General features: G+C 51.6%; 6 protein-coding genes across 6 annotated transcripts; 4 read left to right on the top strand and 2 right to left on the bottom strand.

The window, feature by feature from the left end:
- Positions 1-2,755: 2,755 nt before the first annotated feature.
- Positions 2,756-3,545, bottom strand: J4E82_009376 (uncharacterized protein; the record flags this gene model as incomplete). Its single annotated transcript, XM_051735601.1, has 3 exons — positions 2,756-2,780; positions 2,835-3,149; positions 3,202-3,545. The coding sequence occupies 3 exons, from the start codon at positions 3,543-3,545 to the stop codon at positions 2,756-2,758; spliced, it is 684 nt and encodes a 227-aa protein (XP_051584627.1).
- A 1,635-nt stretch (positions 3,546-5,180) lies between these two features.
- On the top strand, positions 5,181-7,012 carry J4E82_009375 (uncharacterized protein; the record flags this gene model as incomplete). Its single annotated transcript, XM_051735600.1, has 2 exons — positions 5,181-6,780; positions 6,831-7,012. The coding sequence occupies 2 exons, from the start codon at positions 5,181-5,183 to the stop codon at positions 7,010-7,012; spliced, it is 1,782 nt and encodes a 593-aa protein (XP_051584626.1).
- A 458-nt stretch (positions 7,013-7,470) lies between these two features.
- J4E82_009374 (uncharacterized protein) lies at positions 7,471-10,002 on the top strand (the record flags this gene model as incomplete). The annotated part of the gene is made up of 2 exons (XM_051735599.1): positions 7,471-7,660; positions 7,709-10,002. 2 exons carry the CDS (start codon positions 7,471-7,473, stop codon positions 10,000-10,002), a joined length of 2,484 nt encoding a protein of 827 aa, XP_051584625.1.
- Positions 10,003-11,831: 1,829 nt separating this feature from the next.
- On the bottom strand, positions 11,832-13,385 carry J4E82_009373 (uncharacterized protein; the record flags this gene model as incomplete). The annotated part of the gene is made up of 4 exons (XM_051735598.1): positions 11,832-12,305; positions 12,358-12,792; positions 12,844-13,003; positions 13,072-13,385. 4 exons carry the CDS (start codon positions 13,383-13,385, stop codon positions 11,832-11,834), a joined length of 1,383 nt encoding a protein of 460 aa, XP_051584624.1.
- A 1,457-nt stretch (positions 13,386-14,842) lies between these two features.
- On the top strand, positions 14,843-18,424 carry J4E82_009372 (uncharacterized protein; the record flags this gene model as incomplete). Its single annotated transcript, XM_051735597.1, has 5 exons — positions 14,843-15,986; positions 16,041-16,324; positions 16,374-16,541; positions 16,593-17,422; positions 17,470-18,424. 5 exons carry the CDS (start codon positions 14,843-14,845, stop codon positions 18,422-18,424), a joined length of 3,381 nt encoding a protein of 1,126 aa, XP_051584623.1.
- A 770-nt stretch (positions 18,425-19,194) lies between these two features.
- On the top strand, positions 19,195-20,197 carry J4E82_009371 (uncharacterized protein; the record flags this gene model as incomplete). Its single annotated transcript, XM_051735596.1, has 4 exons — positions 19,195-19,228; positions 19,280-19,385; positions 19,438-19,778; positions 19,830-20,197. The coding sequence occupies 4 exons, from the start codon at positions 19,195-19,197 to the stop codon at positions 20,195-20,197; spliced, it is 849 nt and encodes a 282-aa protein (XP_051584622.1).
- Between the last annotated feature and the right edge of the window lie 1,725 nt (positions 20,198-21,922).

Below are 21,922 nucleotides of genomic sequence, written 5' to 3'. Positions count from 1 at the left end.
TGTTACAATCTGATCATGGACGATGGGCACGTGCTTAGATTCGATTCGACGAGACCAATTGGATTCCAGTGGAGTTTCCAAGTGGACCCTGCGATAAGTGCTGGAAAGAGAACCCGTAGAGTCGACAGAACGTTTCTTTCTGGTCAAGACCTGTCTGATGTTTATTTCTCTTGGTCTTTTCCAAAACAACGATGTGTCGCCCAATCGCTCGGTACTAGCACCGACAGAGGGATAGAATAAACCTAGAGGCAGTGCCATGGTTAGCGACCAGTATGCAGGATGAGATTGGAGATGCAAAGTAATGCTGAAAGATGAGGAATGGCCTGGTTTTGAAATGATCTGTCATGGGCTGCAACATACTTCCAATGCAGGCGTCTTTGCAAGGTGCGGGTTACAAAGAAAGGCCCTACCGCAAGTTGAAAAGCCATCTTTACACATTAGGGAAGGGCATGTTGCTGCAGTGCGACTTGCTACCGTGATACGAACAGTGATCTTACGACGCAGCGCCTTATGGTAGGACAATGAAAAATTCCAGCTCTTTTTGAGATGTAATGGCTAAGGATACGGGAAGGGAAAACGACACAACATGTTGATGCTGGCGGCATGGGCTGAAAATCGACAAACGAAACAAAGAGAGGGGTGCAGGCTTATAAAAGGAAGACGAGCCTTACTTTTGAGCGAGAATCGCCACACACGGGAGCGAGCGGGGAAGATGATCCAGGGGAACGGTAGACGTATGCAGAGAAGGAAGAGGCGGTATTCAACGCGTGGTGCTGCTGAACTCGCGCGATACAGATGACAGCGAGGTTCGTGTGGAGGCCTCTACGCTGGAAATGGACTAGAGCCTTGGCGAGAATCGTCAGTCCTGGCGCCTGCAGGTTCGCTAGCAAGGTATCGATGTTGGACGTATTCAGAGGCAGAGCGGCTGCAGCACTCTGATAGCTGAAGACTTTCCGGTGGGGTGAAACAGTAGTAGGCAGGGCAGGCGACGGAGGGTGTGGAGGCGGAGGGAGATCCGAGCTGGAATGATAGGCTGAGACTTGACAATCAGACCGTTAGAGGGTACCCCGAGCCACAGGCGCCAATTTCAGGCCGCAAGGACGTCAGTGTGCGATACCAGCGATACCAGCGATACTGACGTCCGTTCTCGAGATGCGAGGGCACCGCACACTTTTGGCTCAGCAAGGCTTGCAAAGAGGATTCATCGACGCAAGAGCACGGTCGCGAAAACAAATTAGCGCAATGAATGTTGGGGCAACAAATCAACAATCGTATGTTCAAGATTAGAGGCGCTGTTAGCGTAGGAGGCCCATCTGGATGTTCATATCGGATGATCGGTGAAGCTGGACTAGTACCTGGGAAAGCGGTATTTGGAAGTTACTATGGTAGTCGGAGGCTTCCTGGTAGTGCGTCGGACTGGACCGAGACGTAGCCTCTCGCTATTTCGCACCGTCGCTCTTAATTTCAAATTGGAGCCCAGGTACTAGCAGTGCGCTTCAAAGCCGACGAAAAGACGACCTAGTATCGCGCCTTTGTTACAACACTGTACATGGAGAAACTAATCGATATTCCCCAAACCGCGTTGCTTTGAGTCTCGCAAAGGACGCGTATGGTTGCGAAACGCATGACTCGGGTACATCGCAAAAGAAAGAGCTTGGTAAACCTCGGAACACTCTCGTCTGTTATTAAGTTTTTGAGACCTTTACTGCTCTTTTCCCGCCGTTTTTAGTCTCGCCTTTCCCGTCGCTCACTCCCTGTTTCTCTTCTTCTTCTTCACCTTTCCACTCTTCTGACATTCTCTTCAACGCTGACGACTCTGCTACTCTGGCTCCAGGAATCACTCCAAGAGGTTAGGTGATGATGGATACGAGGGTAAGCGGACACGCTCGCATGGTCCGCCAGCCCACTCGAAAGCCCGCCAGTCCCACCTCGGTACCATGTTCCCTGATGGCAACTACGGTTTCACTCCTGCCGATTATCAGTACCTCGAGTCGCGCTGAGGGACTCTGCTTTCTTTCAGATTCGCCCGCGGCCACTTTTGTGGTATTCTCTACAAAATGCTAGGTTATGTTAAGAAGGTATTGGCGAAGACAGGAATGAGCGATCTTTGTTGTTATTATTCCGGGTGTGCCCGTCTCTCCAGTCGTTAGATGGAATCTTTAGATACGACTTCGCTCAGAGTCCTGGCGCGTCTCGCTTCTTATGTATCACCGTCTCTGGTGGCTTTGAAGAGCCATCTTAGAGAATACACTTGAACGTCTTATCAACACACGGCTTGCAACACTGTATCAAAGAAAAAAAAACTTCCTCTTTAAGAGTACTCCTTCCTACTACAAAAGAGCATACAGAGAGCTATATAGATATAGATGAAAAACCTAGAAGACTATAATACTGTTAATCTTGATAAGTTATCTTATTAGAAGATAATGTAGGCTGCAAGGTAAAGCTTGTTATGTCTACACCTGTTCGGTTTTTCCCTCGTATACGGTGCAAGGTAACTTTGGCCCACGAAACGTGACGTTGTTGACCAATAGTCGCAAGTGATATCAGCATAGCATGGCTATTAGACACGACCTGGAAAGCATGCGAAGGTAGACCAACTTCATTCTCATGATTGTGCCTTGTCTATTCTCACAGCTAAGCATAGTCTGGGCTATAATTATTCGATGGATCCCAACAGCCATCGCCACAATATTGGTATAGGCTGTCATGATTGTCTCATCTCAAGGTATCTTATCGTCGATAATGTTTGCGTCTATGCCGCAGTCGTCTTCTCTTTCCTGTTTATCAAGTCAGCGCATGTCTCGAAAGCATTTCGTAACTATAAAACTTACGGGAGAGGAGTAAAGCGCAGGTAAGGCTTAACAATTCTGATATCAGGGAACATGGTCTTGGCGTCCTCGGTCTTAACAGAGGGGTGGACGATAACGTCATCACCTGGAACCCAGTTGATAGGAGTAGTAATTTTGTGCTTGTCACCAGTCTGCAAACTGTCCAAGACACGCAAGACCTCCGCAGTGTTCCTGCCTGTGCTTGCTGGGTAAGAAAGGATGAGGCGGATGGTCTTCTTGGGGTCGATGATGAAGACTGAGCGGATTGTAAAGGCGATTCCCTTGCTATCGACGTTGGTGGCATCTTGGTGATCGATCCTGGCGATTGTCAGACGCGTGTCACTAGCATCGTGTGATTCCTCCTACTCACATGTCGTATGCCAAGGCGACCTGCCTGTCCTTGTCGCCGATGATGGGGAACTTGAGGCTGCTTCCCGAGATCTCGTCAATGTCCTTGATCCAGCCTCCATGACTTTCTACTGTGTTGGCTGAGAGACCAATGAGCTTGGCACCGCGACGGCTGAACTCAGGCTCCAACTTGGCGAAAGCACCGAGCTCAGTTGTGCAGACAGGAGTGTAATCCTCAGGGTGAGAGAAAAGAATAACCCAGTTGTCGCCGATGAACTCGTGGAAGTCGATGGGTCCTTGGGTCGTCTCGGCCTTGAAATTGGGGGCCTTGGAGCCGAGCCTGAGGGGTTCTGGTCGGTCGCTCATTGTGTCTTCTGTGCTCGTGCTCATGTCAGTCGTGTCCAAGCAAACTCCGCAAACATGTGGGGTAAGTGGCGGGGCAGGCGAAAGCAAGTTGCCATACCTGAATCTTAGTTCCGTGTACAAGTGGGCTTGAAGAAGATGTCAAAGTATCTTCCGAGCGATTGATTAAGAAGCTGTAGGTTTGTCAGAGGGAGAGTCGAAGTAGTGGGGTCATCTGTCTTCTTGTAAAGGCCGTACCTAACAATCGACAAGCAACACTTCTAGCTAGCGTATATGGCGTCATGTCACGTATCTCCACCAAAGCTTTTCTGCCGCTCGAATATTCCACGTCGTTGGCCAGCAGGCGAATCATAGACTCGATATCTCCGGCGGTGCTGCGCTGCCAATGAGTCGCCCCTCCTGCCGAGCATTTGTCGCAATTGGAGGCTGATAAAAGCCAATGAGACAGATAGGAAATTCCTCATCGCTGCTCTAGTATGCGCTGGGTAAGCATCCTCCAAATCGGGTCAGATTATTCGCGAACCGTTCAACGAGAAGACCACCGTTCATGTGAGGCGAGATCCTAAGGACGTCAGGCTTTGCAATGTGCGTACTGTCTGCTTGTCTATGTTGGTGTTGGTACCTAGGTATCATGGCGGGTAGCTCGACTGCGTACCCCGGTACCTATGTATTTGGCAAAGCGATTGAAGGAAGTTTCGTTCATCACCGGTTCACCATATATCACTTCGGCAAACAATGCTCCTAGGGCAGTGCGCGGAAGCATGGGGTCCGCTCTCAGGCTGGGTAACTCTGTTTCAGCGCGTGCCCTTGTCAATGCATCGCTGAACAGCTGTCATCTGTCATGTCGCGCGAAATCCATCATGGTCGTGGCTTCAAGCTTCTCGCAGCCGGTGCGACATGAAGGCTGCAGATTCATGTGTTACATATGAACATCACTACTTCTACTCCTCCATGCGGTCCCCTGGCAGCAGCCTTGCGCAGCTCCTAATTGCTCTGCGCCTGGCGGTTCATCGAACATTTAGGCCGAACATCCGAAACTAAACATCCGCTATCCCCACTTTTCAAAGACATTACATCTTGTACCGGTTATCGCAGAATCGGAGAGCGAAGAAAGTGTTTGCTTTTGGGAAAGTGCCGGTACTTCCCGCTGGCATTGTCGCTGGTCGGGGAGCCATTCGCTCGTCCGGGTTGAGTTGTCTCTGTTCGAGGCACACCAGCATCCTTCCCGCATGACGCATCAGATCGACCCTGTTTTCCGCCCAGTTCAAAGATTTTGAGGCGGCCTTGGCGTGTCAGTGAGCACGATAATTCCCAAGTTTAGCCCGAAGCGGGACGCCCCATGCAAGGCGGGCCTGGACGATGGAGAAGTACTCCTATTCCCGACCAATACAATCAACTTTTGTCCACCACTTCGGAATAGAACCGGGCGTCTCACACCGTCCAGTTGTTCGTTGGGATACATTTCGGCTACGGGTGTGTGGGTTAGCGGACCAGACCTAACCCGCCGCTTAAGCTATGAAGGTCGAGCTTTTCATCGTCACCGGATTCACGCTTGCTCTTGAACTCTGACGCGTTCATTACGATATCTCCAGCACACCCTTTTGGCCTTTCTATTGAAGAGAAGGAGTTCGTGGCAGCATGGCTGCCAATCCAGAGATCAACCTTCCAGAGACCTCTGAGCTTGGAGCTACCGATTCGCGAAGCCAAGCGGGAATAAGCATATTGCCGGACATGCACAGGACTTCGGCAGAGGAACCCGCAAGTCACGATTCCACAACCGAACCAGACAACGAGCCAGAGAAAGAATACTATTATGGAAAGAACAGCGCCAGTAGCGAATTCGCATCGCAAAAAGACATTCAGAGTTCAGAAGTCGTTTGGCGATATCTCACATTCGACGTCGAACTTCCGCATCCGACAACTATCCATCCGACGCAACCCGATCAGGAAGCTCCACCTGGGCCCCCAAATCTTACCAAATATACGAACCCTTTCGATTGGTCCGAGACAAGAAAAAGATTCACGATATGCGTGTCATGTTTCATCACGGCGCTTACTGCGTTCTCAGCCGGAGCTTACAGCCCGGGCGTTGGGCAAATGACGCAGGAATGGGGTGTCAGCAGTGTTGCAGCGCTTGTCGGCATCACGACCTTTACGACCGGCTTCGCCATCGCGCCGATGGTTCTGGCCCCCTTCTCTGAGATCAATGGCCGACGACCAGTTTTCCTCGCTTCTGGTATACTATTTGTGATATGTCAGCTCTGCTCTGGCCTCACGCAGTCTTATGCTGGTATGCTCGTTGCGCGGTTCTTTTTGGGTGTAGGTGGATCTACATTCTCGACTATGGTTGGCGGAGTGGTGTCTGACATATACCATGCTGAGGATCGCAACACCCCCATGGCTCTGTTCTCGGGCGCTGCATTGTTCGGCACGTCCTGGGGGCCATTAGTGTGTGGCTTTATTGCACAGAACACGTCTTGGAGGTGGATATTCTACGTACAAGCTATTGCATGCGCGGCAGTGGTCGTGCTGATGTGTGTTGTATTTAAAGAAACCCGCGGATCAGTTCTTCTGTCCAAGAAGGCCAAAGCTTTGAACAAGTGGTACGAGGCCCGCGAGGCGTCCGGATATTATGGCTTCAACATCCACGATGCCGAAAAGCCTGAGAACATGGTATCGCAACGTTTGAGATGGAAAGTACGATCAGATGAGGAACGGGCTTCTCTCAGCAAGATGATAGGAGTCTCTCTTTACCGACCATTCCATCTTCTCTTCACCGAACCCGTAGTATTCTGGTTCTCGCTCTGGGTGGCCTTTTCCTGGGCTGTACTTTATCTCACTCTAGCGGCCATTCCACTGGTGTTCCAGAGCAACCATGGTTTCTCACTACAACAAGCCAACGCTGTCTTCGCGTCTATGGGAATAGCTAGTATCTTCTCGACTATATTGTCAATTTACCAAGAGAAAATTGCGAAGAGGAACGGAAAACTAACAGGCACTCCCGAAGGCCGCCTCTACTTTGCTTGCATAGAAAGCGCCTGTATGCCTATTGGTCTTTTCATGTTTGGTTGGACGAGCTTCCCTGATATTCATTGGGTTGTACCAGCAATCGCAATTGGTATTGCTACTATCGGAATCTTCAGCATCTACCTTGCGACCTTCAACTTTCTCGCAGATACGTATCATCGCTATGCGAGTTCAGCACTAGCGGCGCAGTCTTTCTGCCGGAACATGCTTGGTGAGTCGTCTTCGTTGATTACTAGTGGACATATGCTGACTTCGATACAGGCGGAATCTTCCCACTTATTACAACTCAAATGTATAATAAACTTGGCTACGGCCCAGCGAGTAGTCTGCTGGGAGGAATTGGCGCATTGTTAACCATAGTACCTTGGATTCTGGTCTTCTATGGTCCTAGGATCAGAGCGAGAAGCAAATTTGCAAGCGAAATCATGGATGTTACCAGTTGATGAGTGAGAAGGCAGCATCAGAATACATAGCGACAAGCTTTTCGATAGTTAAATATCTCGTTTTTACTGCGGCTGAAAGACTTTTCGGTCATGAGTGCCAGCATCAGAAGACAAAACGCCGACTCGCGCAGGCATAGAGTGTTGTCGCCAGATGCAAGCAAGTAGGCAATCTTTTGATAGCGAGGTCGCCAAATTGGGTTAGGAAGTCAGGCCCGCCATCTGTTGCATCATTCGCAGGGCTGCAGCAGTGAGCCGATCAACCGTAACACAGCCTCACGACTCAGCCTACCATCCACCGTCTACCAAACGATGCGCGTGCACATCCTGCTGTGGGCGAAATTTGTACTCGTGTCTGTATTCCCGTTCCTCATCTCCACTAAGTTTTTGAGTGGCGATAGAACGGATATGCCATAACAACACTACGGCTCTTTAAATGCTACTCGTGTCCACTGGCCACTATGGACGACCTTCTTCCATCCTACGAAAGCGTGATGCGACGCGATCCTTGGGTGCTCGTCGCTCCATATCTGCCCTCTCAAGATCTGTGCTCTGCAGCTCTAGTTTGTCGGCAATGGCACCAAACTTTCACACCGAACCTCTGGGGTAGTCCAGCCTCACATTTTGGGGTCGAGAACGATACTGTTTATGGTAAGATACTACAACATGAAGGCTAGTCTACTATCTAACGCCTGATAGTGGCACTCACACGGTTTAAGCGTACTTTGCCTTATGCGCGAGCCTCCGTACGGGAGCTTACGCATACTTTACGTTTTCCGCCAGCCCATGCGGAGCTGTATGATGGGCCGCATGCAGAATGGCTCCGAGACTGCCTCGAGCACCTGCCTCGTCTACAGTGCTTGATCGTAGATAGCCTGCCATTCTTCGATCATGCTTCTCTCTTGAGCCTGCGACACTCGAGTCTGCGATGGAGGTCAGCTCGCCCCACTGCGTATCCAGTGTTCGGCTTACGCCTACTCGACGCTTCCAGCTGCATGAATGCAACATCAATGGGTCTTGCTGAAGCCCTACCACATTTTCCAGATCTCGTCTCATTGGATCTATCAAAAACTGCAGCTGCGAGAGACAAGGCAGTTCTATCCACCCTAAAGTACCTCCGGAATCTAAGAGTCCTGAACCTCCGTGGCACTGGAATCAAGGATGAAGAGTTTTCGATAGTTGCGCACGCAATTGGAAGTCGTGTTAGAAGTCTTGACATAAGCAACAACTTCTTGACAGACACTAGCGTCCGACTCCTTCTCGAGTTATGCTTGAAAGAGACTACTATTGCAGCGCATACCTCTCGTGCCCCACTGCCGCCGGTTCAGAATGCAGTCCCTACCGACGAACCGGGGGCGTTCGAGTCAGAAAATCTTGTGGGTCATCTTCGCAAGAAACTCACTGAGGGTTTCGTCGGTAGCCTTGCAATAGAAGAAACCAGCGATGTCGGAGTATCACATTTATTTCTCTCGAGCAACGCCGTAACTGTTGAAGGCATATCGGCTTTACTGCGGTCTGGGCGTTTGCAGGTCCTGGATGTAGGCATACTACCTGCTGTAGTGAGAAATCCTACTGCCGTCTCGCCAGGATCACCGGACGACGACTTAGAGCTGCCTAGCGTATCAAAACTCGCTCCCGTTCTGAATGAGTATGCTTCGGGTAATCTGAGATATCTGAGGATCAACTACGAATTGGTAACAGAAGATGCGCCTCTCGAAGTGCCCAGATCGCCACGCGCGGAACTCGACGGGGACCTTGGCATATATAAGCCTACAGGTGCGCATGAACTCGAAGCTGTCCAACTACCGATAGCTGAGCTTGATTCGCAATCTGCGGCTGTTCTTGAGGCGCCTGGGGATGCATCATACCCGGCTGAGCTTCCTGGCTCGCCAATAGCATCTCTGTCCTCAGCACCTATCAAGTCAACTTCGGGCAACGCTGATAATGACAAGCAGAGCGCCACAATCGTTCCTGAGATAAGCGTTACTCTGCAGCCACTACAGATCAATCGAGGCCCTGCATATGCCCCAGAGCCCATGCCTGTAGATCCGCCGTTGACTCCACTTAGCCCCTTAAGGATCAATGAGAACTACCAGCCTGGCTCAGTTGAAGGTGTTCCCAACACACGAGGAACCTTTGCACCACCCACAACAACTTGTGATAGTAACATGCCGTCCCAGCTGACAGGCAATACTGCGATTAGGTCTCGGGCGAGCTCCTTCTACTACATCGAAGACAGGAAAGCTCGTTTGGACTTTCGTCAAGCATCTCAGCCTCGACTACATCCTGGAGTGCTTCCAAAGCTTCACACTCTTGTTCTTACCGGCGTACCAACCATGACAATCGAGAAGAAGATTATTCATCGAATCATACAATACATCCAAGACGCGGCTGAGGAAGCCTCAATTGCTAGGAAGCGCGCTAGACATACATACGTACTTCCACCGGGCCGGAGACGTATTGTTGCAGAAGAAGAGTATGCACGCAACCAATTCGCCCTTCGAAGAGTGGTGCTTGAGATGGCGCCCCCGCAGCCAACGCCAAAGAAGATCACCAGTAGTTGGCGGGCTTATCCAACGAAATCATCTACAGAGGACAGAGATTCAGAAGCATTTTGGGACGCTGCAGCGCATGACTTCTCCTTCTTCGATGACGAAGAGTGCGGGCAACCCGGTCGTGAGCCAGATCGCACCCTTCCTTTAGCAGCTATGGATGGGCTAGAACTTGCACCTAGCCATCCTGCCGTACCGGCAGAGCCAAGCAAAAATATACTTGAAACGGGGCCGTTGCTTGATGTGGCAGGAGAGATAGGAAAGTTTCGCAGAGAAAGGAAAGCCGCTTATAACAATTTAATGGCGATGGGCGAGGCTGAACCGGATGTGGAGGGATACTGGCCTGGAGACATTACGGTCCTGAGGAAGCCAGTAAACTCAGAAGCTGGCGAACTTGACTGCTATGGCAACCGTTACGAATCTGGTTGGTACTACCGTTGAGGTGCGTGATAGCGAAGCGAGGCACGGGTACAGATATACTCTTTTGTACATCGAAGTCATTTGATAGGCTGGATACCTACCACAAAGCTTCTATGGGTGTCTTTGAGATGGTACTCAGCCTTCTTGGAGGGCAACCCGTCCTCTGAGGAGGATAACCAATTACGAATCAGCTTACTCACCGGTTCTGTGACCGGTTCCATGGGCTGACCCCGCGCACAAAGCTATCCTCTTCAACATGCACTTGCCTGATAACATCGCCATGCTAGATATCTTAAGATTTTATGCATTTCTCACAAGTTAGGTTATGTTTGCAGTAACGTAACCCTCGCACTTCGCCCGTACTTGTAGTCCAGCCACGCCAAGGACCGTTACGTTCGTCACGAGCTTCCAGCTTCAGCTGCTACCAGACAAAGTGTTAGATATCTGGAGATTGGATTGAACTTCCGGTAGTCGTAGAGTATTCCATAATCTTCATCTGCAATTAGGTACAATCATGGGCCAGTCTTGGAGTAGTCGAACAGCGGAATACCCGACTTATGAGCGACGTAGAAGGAAAAGTGCTTCCAAATCGGAACGAAACAAAGGGAATACCCGAACCGATGCAGGTAACATTCATCAAGTTCGTACGAATTCCCACTTACGGCGCCGCGATGGCCAGGCTATTTCGAACCGCACCACTCCTAGATCACACCAAAGCGATCACAGGCAGACTCCTCTACGTTTACCTCATCATCTTCATGCCAAGTCTGCAGCAAGAACAACGAAAGAAGGATCACTAGTGGCGGACAGGAATCGAAAACCTAAAGAGGCCCCGAAAAAGCCAGAGTCCGACGGTATTAAGAGCAATAGAACTCAAAAAAGGGATACGAAGCACAACTCTGTCAGTCGAAAAGACAGCCACCAAGCTCACCGCGAAATGTATCGATCCGAGGATAAGCATAAGAGAGAGTGTATGGTTTGTACCGATACGCTCTCTTTGCATCATTTTCACGATCGGCCTCCGACTAGGGATTGTCAGCACGGGGCCGATGTATGCCGGAAATGTCTTCGTACATGGATTAAATCGGAATTCAGTACCAAGATGTGGGACGACATCAAATGTCCCAGCTGCTTAATCTCAATGAAAAGCGCGGATATGCGAGATTTTGCCCCGAAGGAGATATTCAAACGGTACCGAGACCCCTTCTCCATCCACAACCTACCCCCTTCGATGCACTGACAAGACCCCCAGCTACGTGGAACTTTACAACCGAACAAGGAAGGAAGCACAGCCGGGCTTCAGATGGTGCAACCTCAAGGGCTGTAAATCCGGCCAAGTGCATTTTCCTCAAACCCCCAAATTTCGGTGCGACGGCTGCGAAAGGACTTCCTGCGTTGTCCACAATATGAAATGGCACAAAGGCGAAACATGCAGGGAATACGACTACAGAACCAACGCTAATATTAAAGCTGAGGAGGAAGAAGCTAGTAAGAAGTTGTTGGCGGCGACGACAAAACAATGTCCTGGGTGTAAGAGACCGATTGAGAAGAACATGGGATGTGATCATATGGAATGTGAGTCAACCTTGCTTCTGGAAGAGAGGAGGGTAGAAGGGATTGGAAAACGAGACTAACATTTATTTGAATCGTAGGTACGAAATGCCGTCTTCATTTTTGTTGGGCGTGTTTGCTACCGTATCGTTCCGATGTTTCTCGACGGGCAAGGGATGCGGGTGGAGGAAAGTGTTGTGAATGTTATATACAACGTGCTTGATTTACGTTCCATAAGCTGAGAGGATCATCCTATAAGACGTTTAATGGAAATGAGCGACTATCAGACTGCAACGACATCAAGGCCGGAAATACGTAAAGCTCGCCGCTAGCATAATTGTCAAGAACACATACTTCGCCCAATCGACGTTCTTCTCCTTCTCCTTCTCCTTCTCCCTCTCTTCATTCAGACGCCATCCCTCGGCGCTCTCATTGATTGTCCTCGTCGGCGCATAATCCACTTTCGGAGCCTTAGCCAACGTCCTTGCAGTAGCTTTCCTCTGTAAGGGTACGATATACGGCGCCAGATACCCGACAAAAAAGCGACCAAGATAGGTTTGGTAGCTATTCATACGTGTCACCTGACCACTCGCATGGACAAAAGCGCTCGCTCGCTCGTGGCGGCCAGCTTGATATTCGGCGAAGAGGGAAGTAAGCTCGTTATCCGTGATCTGTCGAGTGGGCGTGGAGCCAAACTCGCGGTGGAGGATATTGCAGAGATAGACTGCAGATTCTATGCCTATATTGGCACCCATACCGATGTCTGCGGTCATCTTTTGTTGGGTCAGGTAAGAGTCTGCTAGCGGGGACAAAGGGAATTTGTACCTTGTGAACTGAGTCGCCTACGAGAACTATACGCCCAGCATACCATTTGCCTAGGACACCTTCTTCAACAGTGAGAAGACCGTTCCTAATGTTTGTTCCCCACAAGTCTCCTACTTTGATCTTCTCCGTGATAGGATGGTCGGCAAAGTTCTTCGCTACTGCCTCGATGTCTGCTTCTGTAGCCTTGTCTCTCTTCTCTGGCAGATGGGCCTCATCTTTGAAGGTGATACCCCAATATACTTTCCCATGCTGAGTAAAAACCATTTTCGTGTTGTCTTGACCGAGAACGACATGTGTATCTGCAGGTCCAAGATTGAACGAGTCTTTCACTGTGCTGACACCGAAGATACCTCTGAACTCGCTGAATCTCATGACTTCTTTTTCATTTTCAGGTATTGTTCCTGGTTCAAATTCTGAGGCATAGTCCCACATGAGCTGTCGCACAAGGCTATGCACACCGTCTGCTCCGATGACCATGTCGCCTACTTCCACAGAGCCATCCGCCAAATGGATACAAACACCAGTCTCAGTATGCTCAATCCTTTCAAGCCGCCGGTTAGTGTGAATGTACGACTTGTCTGGTAGCCCCTCGTATAGATGTGATACCAGAGCCTGGCGATCAAACAAGATACTCGGTACTTGGAAGCTTTTGTGGGTCAGTATTCGTCCTTTATCTTGGTTTTCAGGTAATGCGACAACACGAGATCAACCTACAGTTTGCTCATATACTGTTGAACAGGATCGTACCGGCTCACACTTCCGTCTGGCCATCTTATATATTCTTTGCCTACAGGCGTGATGGTCCTAGCGATCTTGTCGAGAATGCCGAACTGGTCAAAGATGCGTGCGACCGGGGGCCAGATAATCAGTGCTGCACCTCTTACTGAAACGATCTTATCATGCTTTTCAAGAACGACATGGTCAATGTTGGCTAGTTGTAAGGCATGGGAGAGCGATAAACCGACGATGCCGGCCCCGACGATGATGACTCTGAACGGTTTCGAAGTGGTTGAGTCTGGCTGAGCCATAGTACAATCAGATCCAGGTATTCGCTGTCGGTACGTTGCAGGTGTTTAGTTGTGATCTGGAAAAGCTTATTGTCGTGAGGATAAAACAGCGATGCTAGACACATGGAGGAACGTCACTGCATATATGCACCTTCGAAAAGACTAGTACCTATTCGTAAAATACTTCCTATTGTTCTGTGAGCCAAGCTTGGCGGACGTGTGCCGCCAGATCGACAGTTTGGTTTGCTACGCCTCATTAGCCAAGCATGAACTGCTGTTGGTTCAGTGTTCTCCAGACCCAATGCTAACTCCTCTGTATGGCTACTCTCGTTGCTAGTGCTGATGCTTCGTATCTGAGGATCGCAAGACTGCTCAAGACGCGGCATTCGATCATGTGATACCATCCCGAACACTTCCAAGGGCGCCGCCATATCTGGACTCCGTAGATGCTGACATCAGTGTCTGGCGCATGACAATAGAACAATGTCAGGATCATCTAGTTAGCAATAACAAGCTTATTGTCACCTCGAGGTATGCGCATCAAGTGTAGTGTTCGGGAAACGTCTTTTGCGAAAGATGTACGCCGCCTTCATAGCTGACCACAGTGAAAGAATGATTGCTACACGGCCTGTAACAATGATTGCAAGTGTGAGACACCCTGTTGCCAGAATACATAACCGCGCTTCGCCAACCGCTGTGAGGTAAACCTAGTAATCACTGCGAAGCTTGCCGTGGACATGGTCGTTGGAGAGTGTGCCGTCTATGCTAGCACCCAAGTTGCCGAGCAAGGCCGTACTGACTGTGTCCATGCAGGAACCATTTCGCTTGTGACAGCGGAATCTGGGGTAATGGATCGGCAGCCCTGGTCTGACAAAAGATGTCGTGTTGGCTCAAGTTTCCGGAGATGCACGACTCACGACAAGAATTTGATTGTAGAGCAAAGCTTCGGTAATGGTGAAAACATGTGCCAGTGTGGTATGCAAGAATGAGCTGGGCAAAAACGCAGGGTGATTGCCCGGAACGTAGACAGCTCTGACGGCGCGTGGGAGGAATACCCGAGCGATGATGAAAATGGCAGTCAGGATAGTCGTTGGGAGACCGCAGACACAGCTGAGTTGCCGAAGATGGGCTTGGTAATTAGCGATCGGCTCTGCAACAAGACAGTAGGGTGCAGCCTGGTGTGAACGGGAACTGCGAACTAGCTCCAGCCCACATGGTGCTTGGCGCACTAACCGGTTTGGTCGACCCCGGCTTGCACCTCCAAGCAGGCGCATCACGGTATCGCGCCCGTCTCGCAGCCAACGCCCCTCCGCACATCGCCTACCGCTGGCCCCCGAATCGATGAACACGGTGCATTCTGGCTGCCGGGTGAATACGCGCTTGCCGTAGCTTTCACGACACAGCACCGGCGCCGGCGCGTGATTTCGCGATTCCCAACCTCACCCTTGCGGGCCTCTAGACACATTCGCTCTGTCTACATGGCGCCTGTTCCCGACACACCACTACCACGCGTGAGAAGCACACGACCGCCCCGGCGACACATATCTGACTCAGCGCCAGCCAGCAAGCGGCGCAAGTACATTCCAGGCGGACCAGGAGGCGGGGGAAGATACGTGGATGACGCTGGGCTAGAGACACCTGTAGGAGGAACTGGTCCCGGAGGATACGCGTACACTGGTCCCCGTGGCCGCGTAGGACGCATCAACGCCGAACGGCAAGGCCTGCCTCTATCAGCACCCTCCCCTTCATACACCCGACCCCGACGCGAAAGGCCGCCAGCTGGACCGCGTTCCAGTTCGGCCGCCGCAGTCGCCGCCGCAGTGGCTCAAAACGATGGATACAAGCCGCGCGAGGAGCGGAGCTGGGATGAATTTCATCCGGACCTGGACATAGACGTTGAGTTCCCTGTCTACAGCGCGGACCAGATCGATGGCATCAGCCCTCAGGACAGCGCCCCAGGAACTCCGCTGAACGGTTCATCTACCGGCCAGTATGCCGTCGACAGTGGTATCTCGGCCATGCTTGACGGTCTGCGGGCGCAACAAGCAGAGAATGTTGCGCAAGAGCAAGAGGATGCCAGCTTAGCCGTCAACGGCTCAGGCGCTTTTGTCACACCGAAGCGACGTCCAGGCCGACCTCCTCGCAATAGAGATTCCATGCTGGCTGGCCTTGGATCGCCGCCTCGACCACGAGTCAACCCCCTTCCGACCATGAACCCAAGGGAGAAGCTTAATCTGCCAAAGCCATCAGTGCGCCAAGTCGATCCGTTCAAAGAACATGAAGAAAGCGAGGGAGTCAAGGTCAACTATGTCGACAAGACTATGGCGAATATTGGATACCAGGAAAGCGAGATCTTTACAAGGCCGTCGGAGAACAGCCTGATCAGGCTACCCGAGGGTTCTATCGAAGAGGATCTGGATTTGACTCTCCAGACAGAAGCTGAAGGAACTGCCGGTGCTGTTGCCGTCGGCCGTGTCGAGTATGATATGGACGAGCAAGACGATCGGTGGCTGGAAGCACTCAATATACAACGCAAGGAAGAAGGGGTTGAAGGCATCAAACCTGCAATATTCGAAGTAACCATCACACAGATCGAGAAAGAGTGGCATGCGTTGGAGAAGCGTAAGTCTAGCCCGATGCGTTGCCATGTTGGACACAACAGCTGACATGTGAAAGGCATACCCAAACCAAACCCCAAACCACCTCAGACGCATCGACCACGCTCCAGTAGCGCAGCCGCAGTTAACGGAGAGCCTGCTGGCCAAGGCGAAGAGCAGGACACAAAGTGCGCCATCTGTGACGATGGCGACTGCGAAAATACCAATGCAATAGTGTTTTGCGATGGTTGTGACCTGGCAGTCCACCAAGAGTGCTATGGAGTGCCTTTCATACCAGAAGGACAATGGCTGTGCAGACGATGTCAATTGGTGGGGCGCGGCACCCCTGTCAGCGAGCTTCCGGTATGTCCTGGCCCTGTCTGCTTTATTCGATGCATGCTGACAGTCACAGGGTTGCATATTCTGTCCAAATATAGACGGCGCGTTCAAGCAAACCACTGCGATGAAGTGGGCACATCTGCTCTGCGCCATGTGGATACCGGAGGTATCACTGGGCAATGCGACGTTCCAAGAACCAGTACAGGATGTTGAAAAGGTTCCCAAAACTAGGTGGAAGCTGGTAAGAATTGACATGCCCCACCGCACGAACAGCTCACTAACTACCAGACAGTCTTGCTACATATGCAAACAGAAGATGGGAGCATGCATCCAATGCGGCCACAAGTCATGTTTCGAGGCCTTTCATGTCACATGTGCACGAAGGGCCAGGCTATGCTTGCGCATGAAGTCCTCACATTCTTCAAACCCACAAGATACGACCGTACTCAAAGCCTACTGCGATCGTCATACTCCATCAGATTGGAAGCGCGAGTATGATGTTGAGAGTGCAATCGCAGATGCCAAAGCTTTCTATCGCCACACTATGCGTCATGTTCGATGGCCAGACAGCCAAGCCTATGCCCTCTCCATCGGCTCCTCACACGCAATGCCTTCTATCGAAGGGCCGGAAGACGATACCCCCGGATCCAACAAGCGGAAGCGCGGGCAATCTACCAAGTCCTGGAGACTTCCGTCAGGAGCACCCGTTGTTCCCCAAGCTGTCTACCACAACGTTGAGAACACGCTGATCAAATTCAATGTGCGTAAGCGCAAAGAGTTTGTGCAAGAGGCCTGCAAGTACTGGACGCTCAAGCGTGAGGCTCGACGCGGTGCTGCTCTTCTAAAGCGCCTTCAGCTGCAAATGGAAGCCTTCTCGTCCATGGAGATTACTCGCCGTAATTTTGCGGGCATGGGCGCAGCTGGCAGGCCCCGACTACAGCGACGCATTGAGTTTGCAGAACGCCTCGAGGATGACATGGAGCAGATCCGTGTTTTATGCGAGATGGTCAAACAGCGAGAAGCCGAGAAGCTCAAGGACGTCCTGATACTGCAGCAGATCGTCGATTGCATATACTTCCCGATCCCTCAACTCCTTCAGCCTATTCTGGTGCGAGCGCAAGCGTAAGTAGCACGTTGCTGGCTTTAGATTTTCACTAACCTTTCAATAGGCTCGATAGTAGAGGGTATTTTACTGAAGGATTTAACAATCTTCAGACAAAACTCGACGAGAAATACTACACGTCAGTGCAGACGTTCAATGACGATGTAGCCGCGGTGTTGAGCGCAGAGCTCGGGTTCGCCGCGGTCACAAACGTTGGCGAGGCCGAAGAACAACTGAACAAGGTCTCGCATAGCAGTTTGACCTCTGAGCAGAAGGAAATGAAGAAGATCGTAAAACGGATTACCAAAGTTCTGCAACCTTACTTTGAGGATGCGCTTAGGAAGGAGTCTGAGCTAGCTGGTCGTCCTTACGAGAAGTTGCCCGATCTGGAGACGCTCCTCAATGAAAAGCTACAAAGCAGACCTAGCATTCTTTCACAGGCTGAGACTGTTCGACAAACGACGGAAACGGACCCGACGGCTGTTGAGCAAGCTCAAGAAGAGGCTGTTGATGGGGAAGAAGCTGCTGTGCTGAACCAAAAACCCGAGGAGATGCAGATGGCGCCCACACCTGACGAAAACGCTGCAGATGCACATCATGCGCATGATGAGGCGGCGGACGAGGCAGCCATTGCTATTCAACTCGGACAGGATGCTCTTCACGTATCTAGCAACCAGCCTCAGAGTGCAGTAACAGGATCTCATGCCGAGACCAATGGCCGTCCCGAGCCTCTGACGCCTCCAAGGTCTGAGAAGAACCTATTAAACCCCCTCGGCAATGGCGGTGTCCCCTGGTATTTTGAGACTTTCGACGTCCACGGTACTACTGTTTATGAGGAACGGTACACTGGCCGAGAGGTACTCCGAGACATGAGCGAGGAGCTTAGCGAGCTCGATGATGACGAACTAGACGGTCTGGCTGACTCGGATCCTATTCGGCCTACTGACACACCCGACTCCAATGTGGCGGCGATCAAAAAAGCAGTTGCACGTAAGAGGCAGAAGAGGTCGAGAGGATGGTAGACGATGGGTCTAGTTTTGCTTTTCACTATTTTCTTTGGCATGCACTCCTGGAGGCATGTCTTGTATTATCATTGGCATTTGTAACATACCTACCTTACTGGGTAGACGAGGTGCAACTGGCGCATGGTGTTCACTTACAGGGCTGCAACAGATACCGCATTCGATGGGTTGTTTCAGCAGAGCATCTTAGTAGGAGTAATTGGGTGAAGCCAGTGGCAAGGCGTCTGACGGGGTTCGGTTAACGAAGCGCCGATTGCGATAGGCTTGAATATGAACATAGCTGGCTACAACACGCACCACTGGTAGCGTCTTGATAAGTGATGCGGTGTGTTGTGAAAGTCTTGGACAGGTAAAATAGAGCCTTGTTCTGTGAGAGACGGCGGTTCACTAGTGATGTTGACGCACGTTGATGGGCAAGACAAGGCGGCCAGGGCGCTGGACGTTTACCCCTAGCAGTTGCCTCACTTCGGGCGAGCAGTTGCCTCACTTCGGGCGAGCAGTTGCCTCCAGGACAGCTCCTGTGTCAGTACCAGGTAGTCGCCTACAAATAGCATCTGGCTCGCCTGGCACCTCCACTCTCTCATCACATTTCCCGCTTTTTACTCCACTCACTTGCAGCGCTGCTGGCCATTAGCGCGACGCTTACTAAGTAGAGACGCGGCTACTGTCGATCAGTCCTGCCAAAAAATCGCCCAACTCGAAGCTTCAGCAAACACCTTTCCTCAACCAACCAACTATCAACTCACCCGACCCACCACAACATCATCACCATGGAGTACGAAAACGAACAGCGCGGCTACGATGGTTTGTCTTTCGCCTTGTGTGATGATCGCGCGAATACTGACTGGATTGCAGACGAGCCTCGCGGCTATGAGCGCGATCGTAGCAGGTCTCCGCGTGGTGACCGTCGCGACGATGGCGCGCGTGCCCGCAGTGCCTCACCTGGCGGTCGCGACAGCCGGTATGTATCTGCTTGCTCGCCTTGATGGAACTGTTGACTAACGCTTGCTCAGTGGCCCGCCGCCAGAGCGTAGGGATGATGACGATGAGAGCCGTAACTCTGGCTCCAACCTCTTCGTCACTGGAATTCATCCTACTCTTAGCGAAGAAGAGGTCACCCGTCTCTTCGAGAAGTACGGCGAGGTAGAGCAGTGTAACATCATGCGCGATCCTCACACTAAGGAGTCTCGTGGTTTTGGCTTCGTCAAGATGGTCACCTCTGAGCAGGCTGACGCAGCGAAGGAGGGTCTTCAAGGAGAGGTCCATCAGGGCCGCACACTCAGCATTGAGAAGGCCCGCCGTGCGCGTCCCCGTACTCCCACTCCGGGCAAGTACTACGGACCGCCCAAGCGTGGTAAGTCTGATTACTGTCTGCACTTTACATGCCGTGCTAATAACAACTCAGAGTTTGGCGGGCGTGGCCGAGGCGGCCCTCGCTACAACGATCGATACACTGATGACCGCCGCGGCGGATACGGTCGACGCGATGACTATGGTTCCCGTAGCTCAAGATACGATGATCGCGGCTACGGAGGTGGCGGCCGCCGCGATGACTACGGTCCTCGTGGTGTCGATCGCTATGCCTCTGATCGCAGCTACGGTGGCAGGGATGGCGGTCGCGACGGCGGACGCGATGATCGTCGGGGTGGTGGAGGTGGCTACTACGACAGGCCCCCACCCCCAGCTGCTGGCGCCTACGATGCACCTCCTCCGCGTGAGGCGTACGGCGGAGGACGCTCGTACGAGGGTGACTACGATCGCTCATACCGCTAGCTCTCCGCTAACCCAGGCAGAACCCAAGCGGTACTAAGTTAGGGTTCGTATGGCTTCCTCGGTTTGGCGCCTCTCTCTCAGCACTTCATTCCTGTAATCCTATGGCTACTTCACTGGGTTCAGTTTAATACGGCTTTCACACGCATACAAAGGAAATGTGGTCGACAAAAGTTCTTCGATATGGTTCGCAGCAGCGCAAGGTAGGATCACACCATGGTCTGCCGTCTTGCAGCGCGACATCGTCTTAGCCTTCGTCGGCTCGGTATTTTCCTTGGAGAAACGGTTCAGCACTTCGGTAAATGCTTTCAGGGCAACGTCTATAGCCCTTGGGAGCACCAGTCATCTTGATCGACACCAAATTGTACTTCTATCTACTGCCTCACGATGCAACCTGGACGTCCAGTAACCAGTCCACACCACCTTCCGCATGACCAGCACTGTCTAAATACTCTTACTATCATCCACCATGACCGCAATCCATGTCAACGCAGCCCCCGACCCAGTAACATGAAGGGCCTGCATTCACCGACCCCCGACTACTGCAGCAATCTCGCAATGTAATTTCGCCCAACTACGTAAGGAACATTTGTCGAGAAGCAGAGACAAAGCAGCTTGCACGAGTTCCAAAAGTCACTCCATGCCAGAGCCCGTGATTGTTGCCTGCCGACGAGTCGCGATTGCTCTATGCAAACGGACAAGCGGTGCATGCATGTCTGGGCTCTTAGAGTCAGGTACAACCGAAGGTGCGTGCCCTCCAATTTCGTTTGTGTCACTTCCTTTTTCGTCATACGTGCCTTCCCCATGATGACACTCACCGCCGGAGTGTAGACTCCACACAAAAAGGTAAAAACAAGCGACATGTTCTATTACCGTTTGAGGACGTAGAGCAGAATTTTCAATGACCAACTATATTCTGGTCGTGCTAGGACGCGCACAGATTGTGTCGTTGCGTAACAGCTCGGCTCCAGTATTGCGTCCAAGTCCTTGCGACCAAGGAGGCTCAGCTGCCTTTGTCGCACGTAGACTGGGGCTGCGACTATCATCCCTGGGCCACCACTGCTGGTGTTGGAGCGTCCATAACCATTGATCAAACAACTAACCATGAGCCTGACAAGCTGGTAATGCGCCTGAGCGCCTTTAGTTCCTGTAGTTTTTGCACGACCATTTAGTTCACACATAGTCTCGAATGCAAAATTGATTCACAGAACGCTTGTCTTCAGTGCGAACGCGAAATGCTGTCGTAACACTTGTACCTGGCTAAACATTTAAGCTGTTCTTGGATGATGCACGGGAACCGCGGAGTCGTGGGGTGCACCGAATGGAAGGCTGATGCAGGGCTATAGGCAGGGTTAGAGGGAGCTGTTAGCGGCCCGTCTGTGGCATCTAGCACGACCAAACCTCAGCCCAAGTCAATCATCACCACCGGTGCGGCGCCCGCCGAGGGGCCGCAAGGTGCAACACCTGTGTCTTGTGTGTCATGTTCTGTGTGGCTAGCCACCTTTTCACAGTGTATATGTCATCTCTGGGTAGTGACTCCATCTTTGTCTTTCACATGCGCTGCGCGATCTCCATCGTCGTTCGTCACTGCGGAGCTTTCCCTGAACCCCAGTTGCCGCGCGGCGACTCCACCGTGGGTTGACAAGTCCGACACCTCAAATATGGCCGGCTGACAGTGCAACAGTATAAGACACGCCAGATCTCAAACTGATCTTGGCGATCTACGCC

This window comes from Alternaria postmessia, assembly GCF_024291825.1.
Source record: "Alternaria postmessia strain BMP 2775 chromosome Unknown scaffold_89, whole genome shotgun sequence".
Taxonomy (NCBI): Eukaryota; Fungi; Ascomycota; class Dothideomycetes; order Pleosporales; family Pleosporaceae; genus Alternaria; species Alternaria postmessia.
This window is presented reverse-complemented; position numbering and strand designations above follow the sequence as displayed.